The 12,045-nt window shown below is 40.1% G+C and overlaps 1 protein-coding gene across 1 annotated transcript in view; it reads left to right on the plus strand.

Moving 5' to 3' along the window:
- The window catches only part of LOC149163430 (nardilysin-like), a 694,409-nt gene that overhangs the window by 79,567 nt on the left and 602,797 nt on the right, over positions 1-12,045 (plus strand). The window contains exon 3 of the mRNA XM_089431708.1: positions 7,084-7,130. Within this exon, the coding sequence (XP_089287834.1) occupies positions 7,084-7,130 (47 nt within the window). The remainder of the gene's footprint in view (positions 1-7,083; positions 7,131-12,045) is intronic.

The following is a 12,045-nucleotide window of genomic DNA, read 5'->3' on the forward strand; positions in this document are numbered from 1 at the left end:
TACTCATCACCTCCTTGAGGTGATTAAATGCTGCTTGAGTTCCCTCTCTTCACACAAAGGCCGCTTTCTTAGTCAGATTAGTAAGGGGTGCTTCCAACTATGAGAAGGCCTTCACAAACTTCCGATAATAGGTACATATGCCCAAAAATCCTTTCAATGTTGTCAAATATCGGGGCTCTAGCCAATCTCAAATGGCCTTAATCTTCTCCTCATGCACCTTGACCCCATATGCACCAATGATGTGTCCCAACTAAAGCATCTCTGTCAACCCAATCTCACACTTATACATCTTTGAGTAGAACTGCTGCTCCTCCAATATATGCAAGATTGTCTCCAAGTGCTACAGGTGCTCCTCCCATGTCCTACTATAGATCAAGATGTCATCAAAGAATACCAGTACAAACCTCCTCAATTGGCCTCGGAACACATGCTTCATGCATGACTGAAAAGTAGCCGTTTCATTGGTCAAAACAAAAGGCATGACTAGGAACTTGAAATGCCCATAATGATGCCTGAAGGTTGTCTTCGGAATGTCCTATTCTCTCACCCGAATCTGAGGATACCCTGACTGCAGATCTATCCTAGAGAAGTACTTGCCCCTCTAAGCTCGTCCATCAACTCATCAATGCGCGTAATGGTATACCTATTCTTCAACGTCTTCTTGTTGAGGGCCTATAGTCAATACACATGCGAAGAGTCTCGTCCTTCTTCTTCACCAGCACAACCGAAGAAGCAAACAGACTAGAACTCGGTCTGATATGACCCAACGCTAACAACTCCTAAATGGCTCTCTCGATCTCATCCTTATAGGCCTTGAGATTCCTATAGGGTGTGGTGATGATCACCTACACACCAGGCTCCAACTCTATAGTGTGCTCAAATCCTCTATCAGGTGGTTAACCAGGTGGTATATCTCCAAAAACTACTAGATATCTATCCAGTACTGCTTGTATGTCCAGATATGGTGGTGTGGTCTTTCTCCCATCCTCTGAAATCCTCAGCTCTACTGCCCATGCTATGTCTCCATGCCTCAAATCAACCTCCATATGGTGAGCCAAAACTGTCTGAGGGGGGTATGAGGGGGGTATGAATGTATGTCCCTAAGAACCACCAGCTTTCCATCTGGCCCAGTAAACTCCATCACCAACTCCTCTCATCATGTTGCATTGTGCTGCCCATTACTGCACTACAACTCAGTTACTAAGAAGTAAGTAACTAATCTCCCAACTCTAACCTCTTTGTTGAGCTAGAGACCATCCTGCTGCTGAAGCTCCCTCTATCACTGACAAGTGCTCTCTCTTTGACCTTTGCACTGTTGCAACAACTCCCTGCATCTCGCACTGTTGTAGCCCTCTCTGTGCCATCCTGCATTGGTGCAACACTCCCGTGCCTCTCGCGCTGTTGCAACCTGCTAGCCTCGCGCTGTCTCGATAATCCTGCACTGTCGCTCTCTCTACCACTTCATCCGCATCCGTCTCTACGTACATCAGCTAGTCCTACTACTCCTCTTCGGGGTTCCCATAGAAAGGTCCAATCCAAGAGGCTGGGTACCTCGAGGATCCTGCCCCTCATTGTCGATAGTCCACCTGAGTAAAACTCTATGTCTCCCCACTTCCGCTCAAGTGGTGCATTTACAATCATGGCATAGTCATCGTCTGTCTCCACTTCCTTCTCTGCCCTTGCTGGCGCTGCCTTAGTCTCAGAAGACTCTCCCTTACTCTTCTTCCTTGGACAATGGGTTGCATAATGACCCAGTTCACCACAGTGGAAGCACTTGATCTTGGAGAGATCCTTCTTCTTCCGCTTTTCTTGCTTTCCCTCAGATGCTAGGGCAACATCTTCCTCCTCTTCCTTTTTGACTCTAATCCCCTTACTGTTGCTTCCCACCTTTGACTATCGTCTGATCTCTTCTTGGCGAAGAGTTGCCCACATCTCATCCCAAGGTGGAAGTGTCCCTCTGCCCAGTATACTCTGGAAAAATACCTCCCAGTCTTCTGCGACTGCATTCAAGGTTGTCCTCACCATCAATTCCTGATCCGGCATGGCTTCTATAGCAGTGAACTGATCTTGGATCTCATCCAGTCCTCCGAGGAAGGTGTCAATAGGTTCTCCCTTCTTCATCTGATATGACCTCAACTGATTTTCTAGTAACATTCTTCTTTGCACATAAGTATGCTGGTAAAATTTCTTTAGGGCCTCCCACATCTCATAGGTTGTTTCCTTCTTGGTAATGGATGGTACTACATGGTCCTTGACCCCTTCAAGGATGATGCTCTTGGCCCTCGCCATTGCCTCCTCATACTTGTCATTATCAGTTGGGTCGACTAGGATAGCTATTGTCTTCAAGGCGAAGTGCTTGACACGATTTTTGTCAAGTACGGATAAGATTCTGGCCTTCCAGACTGCGACGTATGATGCTCCGTCCAGCCTGTCCTGATCTCTTACTCCGTGTAGTGCCATGATGCTCTTCTACTTCCCTCCTGGAATTTCTTGATGTGACTCCCTTTGAGTCTTGATTTCCCTCCTGGAAATCCTTCTGTCGATCGTCTGTGCAACCACACCACTGATCTGGATTTTTCAGCTAGAAACCCTCAGTAGCAACTCCCTCCTCTTGGCCTTGCCCTATCATGTACGGTTTTGACTACAGTACCTCACCATCTCCACTCTGCAATGTTCCCACAGCATTCTAAACCCCAGCGACCTGAAGGTGATGGCTCCTAAGCTTTGCGCAATCCCAACACCAGCAACTCGGCCTCCTCAGCCAACTGCGTCAGTCCTCCTAGCTTCTAAGTGGCTCTGCATGAGGCTGCCTTTGCCTCCCTTAGCCTCTGCGCTGCCTCTTCCTTGCTCACCCTTGATGACACAGGCACTGCGTCACCCTTCCCTTGTTGTTGCTCTGCTAGAAACAACTTCTATCACTCGGGGCAACTGTTTTCTGCTGCTATTGCTCCACTCGACTGATATCCTCAGTTCTCCTGTGATCTGCAATGCTTTGATACTGTGTTGAAGTTTCTAAGTCTACCAATTAGAAGCCCTCCATGCACTTTACTGATTTATTCCTACCTACTTGTTTCATTACTTAACAAGTTATTTACAATGTAAATACTGAAAATAAACACTAGTGCATGCTCAACATATTATAGATCATCAACTGAAGGAAACAGAAACAATCACACCAAATGACACCATTATTTTTGGACCAATGTCCCCAAAAAAACCCAATGTGGGAAAACCGGTGCAGCTATCAGAGGGTTTTCTTATTAAGCAATTTCAAAGTACAATCTTGGTGCCAAATCCGGCTTACCCAACAGAGAATTTCCTTGGTAGTAGTACCTCTCAGTTTGAGACAAATGTCTCGGCTGAAACCCCGGATAAACCCTCCGGCAGCTCCTCAGCTCCAGTCTGCCCCAGAAAACCCAACGTCAGCCTTTCTAGACTGCGTCAGTCTCTCTCTGCCCCCTGCGTCACCCTGAATGGGTTTGCATCAACCTTAGGAGGCCCTGCATCAACATTCTGGCCTTCTACATCAGCAACGCTGGCCTCTCTGAAGCACTGCGCAATTCTTGGCTACCTCTGCGTGGCCCTGCGTGAGCCCTGGCTGCTACTGCATCACTCTCTGGCTTCTACGCTGCTCTCCTGACACTATCTCTGCCTCTCTGTCTCTCTGTACTCAATTCCCCTCAACTGCAACTCCGATCACTGATTCTATCTCTTTTAGAAAACCTCGCTCTAGATAATAGAATGACTGATCATCTGGTGTATCCTCCAAGTGACCCTGAAGCCTCCTCTTATACTTTTCTCGTTGACATATCAACGACCAAGATTAAGTCCCTAATCGGTGGCTAAGATTAGATCTGGCTTGATCCATGTCTTTTGGACCATTCTAACATAGTTTTATGTTAATCCACATTAATATTTTAATTTCCCTAAGTTTAGACTTAGGGACTCAATTAAAAATATTAATTATTTTAATATCTCCTGAACTGTTTAGAATCTGCCCAAACCCTTTCTGGGTATTGGAGATCTCATGTGCCCCAAACTCTCCACCAAATTTTGTGGCTAGAGCACATCCAATGTTACTACAAATCAACAAATACATGTCATGTCAACTTGAAGCAATGGTCATGTCGGTTCATAAGGTAATGTCGGCTCAATTATAGTGCTCAAACCACTATAAATACCCATGAAGGGTCAGCAAAGAGAAGACAATAAATCTCGCATTCTTTCCGGTGATGAAGGAGCAGAAGATCTGCATTACAGTGGGCTAGGGTATCCGCAAACACCAAGCAAGGAACTCGCATTCACCTCTCTGAAATTTCGAGTAAATATTGGGTGAAGAAGCCACAGTCAAGGAAGATCAGAACCTTGCTATTCTCTTTGAAATTTTATATAAGTCTCGGCTATAGGTATACACAGTCAAGGAGAGACATCACATATCTGCAAACACGAAGGAGATTCGTATTAGGGCTTGACTGCACCTCGGTTGGGCATTAGGTGTAGTCATAGCCAGATGTCGGGTGAATGAACTACTTCGGGTGAAGACGCAACATTAACTAAGGTCTGGACTAGGTCCCAATATCGACATACCTGTAGTTGCAGTCTAGATCTCATACTTCATAGATCTCAGATGGATGAAGGAGAAAGGACAATGGATAAGGTGCAGAAAGCATTGGCATGAAGTATGTGCTATTAATCTCGGCATATATATATATATATATATATATATATATATATATATATATAGATATAGATATATAGATATATATAAGTGTTTTTGTGCCCTTACTGTCCTCATTGTCTCGGTCTAATAAAGATCACAGTAATCTTGAAGTTGCTATCTCAATCACAACATCGATGTAATTATGTTGAAGAATATTTCGGTGATGACTGTGTCTACTGCAGTCTAAGCACAATAAAGAGCGGTGATAATCAATTTTAGAGTTGCAGTCTCGATATGCTGAAAGGAGCAGTAAGCAATGATAATGAAGGGAGTTGTGACCATGATGACAAGGGTGAACAGTCTCGACAAGGATCATGATCTCACACATTCTCCCAAGCTACAGTAAGGTGCAGAAATCACCTCAGTGGCAACTTCAAGGAATAGTTATGGAGAAAATGTTAGAAGCAGTAATAAAGATCTCAGTGAGAGCCTCAATGACACAACACTCATGATGATCTCAGCAGTGTTCGAGGAAGAGGATTGATGTCTTGGTCTTGGAGAGGCAGATTGTGTCAAGGGTCATGGTCTTGGTATTCGTCAATGGAATCTCTATAAGAAGAATTTACGCATGGTTTTTCCTCTCCAAGAGGGAGAGATTTGGGCCCTGGAAAATAGCCAACCATTTGTGTTCTTGTCTCTTTTTGTTTGATAGCAGTTTGATGAAGTTAACTTACACATGCTAATAATGAAGTAAACAATCAAGCTAAGATAAAATTGCATTAACACTTCACAAATTGTTATCATGTATTGAAGAATCACCCCAAATATGTTTGCCCTAGATTCTTCAACACCATCTAGGAGAAAAAAATTCTCCTATAAACACTACCCACAGGTGGTTGGTAATAGGCCTACAAAGAGGTAATTCTATCCCCTAGAAAGGCCATATAAAGGAGTAGTTCGACCTCATTTAGAACTCATTCACTAAAGAAGTTAAATATGTAGCTAGGAGAAGCAGAAAATAGGAGCAAGGTCTAGGAGACAAGAATAATCCAAGAAGAAAGGAAAAATCTCTATTTTGGGTTCTATCTCTCTCACATGTGTGAAGTTCTAGGGTTTTTGGTGCTACAAAAGGAGGTCGAAGTTGCAAGGTTGAGTTGCAGTAAGACAAATTGCAGCATCTTGTAGATGGAAGGAAGAATACCCCACCTTGACCTTGTTGACCTTAGGAAGAGTTGTCTTGCTCTAGGAAGGTCTCAAAAGGAAGGTGAATTATGGTTTTTGTAGAAGCTGCAAGGCCAAAATTGCAAGATCGAAGTTGCAAAATGAGCTGCAGTATTGAAGTTGGCTGGTCAAAGTTGCAGTTTGTAGCTGGTTGGTGCAAAATCAAAGAAGGACTTGAAGAAAAGCTGACTTGGTACTTGTAGAAGGACTTGTTCTAGGGTTTGGGACTTTGTGTGTCAATTGAAGTAGATTCTATAAGAAGAGAAGAGTTTTTCGGGTTTTCCCCTTGGAGGGGTTTTGCCCTGGCTGAGAGCCTAATTTTTGTGTCCTCTATTGTTGTTGTTTCGTTCTTGATATTTGTTTTATGAAAAGATCTAACTAAAAAAATAAAGAAGACTAACAAAAATTCACAACCAAATATTAAGGTTGAGAAAAAAATAAGAATTACAAGCTGCCACTTTGCATTTTCCAACATGTGTATGAGTTGGGCAGAAGGAAAAAAGTTTCTTATCATATTCAACGGATAAGATTGTTTCTAGAGAAGCTATGCAAGTACAAACATGACTTGTAATATAACCTTTTCTTCTTCTTTCTGATACTTGCAACATCTGGGAACCATATTCCGTTTGAGAAATAATCGTTGAAAATCATATCAGAACCTTTCTACAATTTGATAAAGTAGCAATGAACCTTCTACCAATGATGATATAACTTTTGAATAATAAACTCGAGGGTGAAAGTTTGGTTCAATATCTAATAATATAGTCAAAAAGTTTGTTTATCACGTGATAAATTCTAGCATACTTGTCTATATTATGAAGGTTCCAATTATTTTCCTAGTTCCAAACTTCCCAAACCTATAAATATATAGCTTGCTGAAGGTATGCTCTGTCACGATAATTTATTACATCACAAAGTTTTTGTCATGACATGTTTCCTGAACTTTTCTTTTTTAAGGGTAAGAATATTTTGTGGGAGGCTCTAAATTAAAGTCTTGCAACCTCTCATCCAGCTAGACATTCTGAGATGTTGGTTGGAGAATCCTTCAGAAAATGAACTCGGAATATATGCATTTCTTTGCTACTTCTTTTAGAGTATGCCTTGTAATTTTTTTTTTTCAAATGATAAATATTGACTATTCATTGCATTCATACTTCTTTTAGTATTTAGCATGAATAACTCTACAATCCTTGATTTTGTAGAGCATATGTTGTTTATGGGGAGTGCTGAGTTTCCAGATGAAAATGAGGTGTGTTTTTTGTCCATGGCTTCTCGTACTTATTATAATTAGACTGTGTCACACTGTTTATGTTTTTTTGGTTGAAGTTTTATTGCAAATTCACTGAAGGTTGAATCTTGGAACTGATATGCCTCCTTTCAAATTATGCAAAATATACTCCTTTAGCAGATGCATACTTAAAAATTTTACTTCAGCATGCATAACTGTAAACATTTTTTACTAACTGATTTTTTCTGATGCATAACATTGGTGTTTTCATTTGTTCACAATTTGTATGCTAGTTGCAGATTTGAGATTAACAATTAACTAATTGCAATATCATTTTCTAAAAATTAATTACTATTTCACAATTGATTTTATGAAAATTACCTATTTTATAGTAATTTTTGGCTCTTTTTATAGTGATCTTATAAGTAATGCCTATCTTTTTGGTGTTCAAATAAGAAAACTTTCTTTGAAGATATTTACACAATAACAAGGCATGCATGGGAAATTAACATTTTAGCTTCTATGGGTTGGTATGTATTGTTGCACCTTCTATTATGGGCTTTGGGATAGACAACCAAAATATTAGGGAATAATGCTATCTAATATCAATATGGGGTATGGAAAATGCGAAAAGTTACCTGATTCCATGCCTACAAATTATGCAAAATATAGCAAGTGAGTTGTGTCATAACAAAATTTAGCACTGACAACAATATAAAGTCCCACGAACCAAAATGATAGCTCTCTGTCAATGAAGAAGACGACCCACTGTCACCTCAATAGATATTCCCCACACTTTAGTTTGGAACTTTTCCAACACAAGGGAGGCTTCCATAAGTTAGGATTGTTAAGACTATATGTTAATTTGGGTAGAATCAGGCATGTGTTCTAGTCTCAAATGATGCTAAGAGCCTAAGGAATGCTAGATCTCCAAAACCCAGAAAATGTTTTGCGAGATAAGCTTGGGAAACACATTAATTAAATTAATTTTCCATAATTAGAATATTTCCTAAGTCTAACTTAGGAAAAGCGGTAATTTAAAGTTAATTAATTAATGATGTTCAATGTTGCTCTAGAGACTTCTATTGATGAAGCTTAATTGATCTTAGCCATTGATAGAGATTAAATCATGGCCAACGAGACTCTAAAGAGATATTATAAGAGCAGGCCGAAAGGCTTGGAGACAACATCCGAGAGATCAATGTGATTGAGTTGTGAGAGGCAGATCAATCTACCCAGTTTGCGATCTTCAGCAACGCGCAGTTCAAGCTAGAGGGAGAGCATTAGTGACAGGGAGCAACAGATAATTTGGGAGCAGGATTCTAGACAGATTCCCACTGATTTTCCAGTGCTAGAGTGGTAGGAAAAGGGAGGCCAAATTCATCTGTAGAGGAGGTCGTACAAGCATTGTGAATAGCCAGAAACCCCAGTCCAAGTTATCGGCAAGGGTTGATTCAGTTTTCGAAGGCCAAATCATCTGCCAGGAGGCAGAGCGAGTCATGTCCAAAGGGAAAGGGAGGCTAGACGGCCCAGTTAGAGGCAGATCCAAGGCTATGTGTATTACTCAGACGTTGCAATGCGTGTTCTTGGAAGCAGTGTGAGTTACTCGTGTAGGGTGAGAATAGGCCAAAGGAGGCCGAGTTGATTTGTAGAGGAGATCTGAGACCTCCAATATATTTTTCCAGTATATTTTCTAGAGGATTTCTAGTTGGGCATCCATTTGTAATAATTCTCAAATTGTTGCATAGTAAAATAAACCCTCATTTGCTGCACTGATTTTCCCTTAAGGGTTTTTTTGGGGACATTTAATCCAAAAATATTGGTTCATTTTTGTTGTGTGTGCGCATCTATTTCTCATTTCTTGATTTTATATTCCGCAATGTATTTTTATTGTGAAGAATGCATCATTTAATTATTATTTTTTGTAAACAAATAAACTACTAACAATTAGAAGATTAAACTCTAGTTGTTGCATTCGTGGAGATTTCACACTATAGAGTGGATTGCGTGACAACAGTTGTAGCTTAATCGAAAAACCTGATCCAATATCTTGATTACAAGAGGGATATGGCCAAAGCGAAGAGGATGGTCCTAAACGGGGTTTGAGATCATATTATCCTACATATTGCAGAGGAGAATACGACAAAGGAAATGTGGGAGGCCATTGTGAAGATGTACTAGGATCCATCTGAGAATCAAAAAATGGTTCTCAAGGAGAAGTTGAGAATGACCAAGATGCAGAAGGGTAGAGTGTGACTTCCTATCTTACCAAAATTTAGAATATCCGAGATGAACTTGTAACTGTAGGTTAGAAACGCACAGATAGTGAGCTAGTGTGAACAACTCTAAACGGGTTTACCAAGGAATGGAAAACTTTTGTTCAGGGAATCACTAGATGAGTTAGGTTTCTAGATTGGGAACGCTTGTGGAGTGACTTCACTTAGGAGGAGCAAAGGCTTAGTCTCGCAAAAGGTGCAACTAGTAGCATTGACAAGGAATTGAAGGTGGAGAAGGAAGATAAAAATTTAGCCCCTGTAGGAAAGGGAAAGGTGAAGAAGGGGCCCAATTAAGGATAAAACTCAAAAGGAGGAGAGAAGAAGAAGAAAGACTTGTCGAAGGTCAAGTGCTTTGGATTGTTATTTTTTATAGCATCAGAGGTGTTCTAGTCTCAAAACTTTGTGGAGAGACTAAAATACAAGAGTTCTCCATAACCCAAAAATTGATTTTTGAAATTCTACCTAGAAGTGTCTCAATTAGATTACTAGCCTATTTTTAAATATTTCCTAAGTCTAAACTTAGGGAAAGGGATTAATTAATCAGTATTAACTGAGAGAAGGTGTGAATCATCTAGAAACTCACATGGATCAACTTTGATATGATCTTAGCCATCGATTAAGATTTAATTTTAGTCGTTGGAGTCCCAACAAAAAATTATAAGAAGTTGATGGGTAGATGGAGAACAGATACACACTTGAGATCGATTTCCTTGGAGAGATCAATTTTACAGAGGCATCAACCAGAAAATTTCAAGCTTGAGAAGGAAGCAGAGATAGAGAGGGGCAGGAATAGTGAAGCGGGAGGAAGATTTTCAAGATCTGATGAGTACTTTGCAGAGGGATCGAAAGTTCTCTAGGAAACTGCACAAAGGCAGCGCAGAAGCTTCAAAGGGAAGATTGATTTGTTGAAGGAAGAAGATGTTTTTAGTTCCAGAGGCCAGGAAGGATTTCCAAAGTGTTGGAGAAGGGTTTTCCTAGTCAATAGCTGGCAGGATGGATTGAATTGTAGAAGTTCTAAGCTATATCATTTGAGAGACTGCGCAAAGGTGACACAGGGTCTGTGAAGAGCTAGGTGGACGACTTGCTTTTCATAGGTAGTCAAGTGTTGGGATTGCTTAGAGAGAGGGTAATTACCCTCAGATAATTCTTGCCAGTATTTTCTCTACAGGATATCCAATATTTGGCATCTAGATTGTGCTCAAAATTTCACTACTGGATAATAATAAAAACCCTTAGTTGTTGCATTGGTTTTCCCAAGTTGGGTTTTTTTGGGGATATTTTTCCTAAAATAACTATGCCAATTTTTTATGTGTGTGTGCTAGAATATTTCTCAATTTCCAATGCTATTATTTTTCGCAGTTTTATTTTTGAAGGTTGCAGTATGATTCATTCAATATTTGTTGTAGCAAATAAATTATTAAATTAATTAACAGTTAGAAGAATTAATTCCAGTTGTTGCAATAGGATTTCAAACTTGAAATTTTTACATGGTATCAGAGTGAAATTGATCAAATGGGGAAGCTCAGAAGTGACAGCATAAATTCGTTGTTTAGAGGGAGTAGTAGAATGAATTTAGGGAGGCTACGTAGAGCCTGAGCTAGGAAATATGAATTGCTAGGCAAGGGTTCAATTTTTAGTTGCTGGGTGGAAGAAAATATGAATAGTTCAAAATAGTTATTCCAGTAGGCAAAGGGAGCATCAACAACTCAGATTTTTACTGAGTAGATTCCTTGTTTGGGTGCAAAGGGTTCTACAACAATTTGCAATAGCAGAATCAACGCTAGGTGGAAGAGAAATAACACACAATAGAAGGAAAATTTCTCTCATGGGATCTCGAGTTTTAGAGATCTAATTTTTCTAGTTGCAGACATTGTTTTAAAAAACGGCCGAGTCAGACCGAGCTAATGCCTGGCTGGGTCTGCTTGTTGGCCGAAACAGAATGGTTGGTTGGGTTGTTACCAAGATAATCATTGACTCGGTTGACTCGGTAAAAACTCGGCCGACTCAGTAATGACTCAGCCGGCTGGGCTCTTTGACAAAAATCCTGAAGCACATTTGTCAAAAATTGATCTGCCTCCTACATATCAAGGGTTAGGTTGCCATTTATTGCATATTTATAGCCCTAAAGTAATCTATCATTGTGCAAAAGTTTTGAAAATTACAAGGCCGAAGTATGGTTATCCTAGTGGCATGAATTAGAAAACTTAAACAATGCATTGAGCCATACAATGTTTTTAAAAAGGCAAACGTTCTTGCAATGGACTACTAAATACATATTTACCTCTGATTGTTCTGGAGCTTGACCAGGATTAAATCAAGGGTTTTGAGACTTCATTAGGGGCAGAGAATTGGTATTATTGTTGTTGTAGTCTAGTGATTGTCCTTAGGTTGAGGCAGAAAATAATCTTGGCATTGTTGGCTGAGTATGAACTTTGTATTGGACAGTGTAGTGAGTGCCATTTTGATATAATGGATATATTCATGAGCCTACTTTGACCATATGTTGTCTTCTCTCTATATTCTAAAGCTTTGTGTTTGGAAACATGAATGAAAATCTTTATAATTATGTTTTTTATAAAAAAATAAATATTTAATGTATTTTTTACAACGACCGAGTCATTGAAATCAAACCGGCTGAGTCAATACCGAGTCGGAGTCGA

Source organism: Pinus tabuliformis, chromosome 5_1, assembly GCF_031772625.1.
Source record: "Pinus tabuliformis cultivar Carrire ecotype Pingquan chromosome 5_1, CPIR1, whole genome shotgun sequence".
NCBI lineage: Eukaryota > Viridiplantae > Streptophyta > Pinopsida > Pinales > Pinaceae > Pinus > Pinus tabuliformis.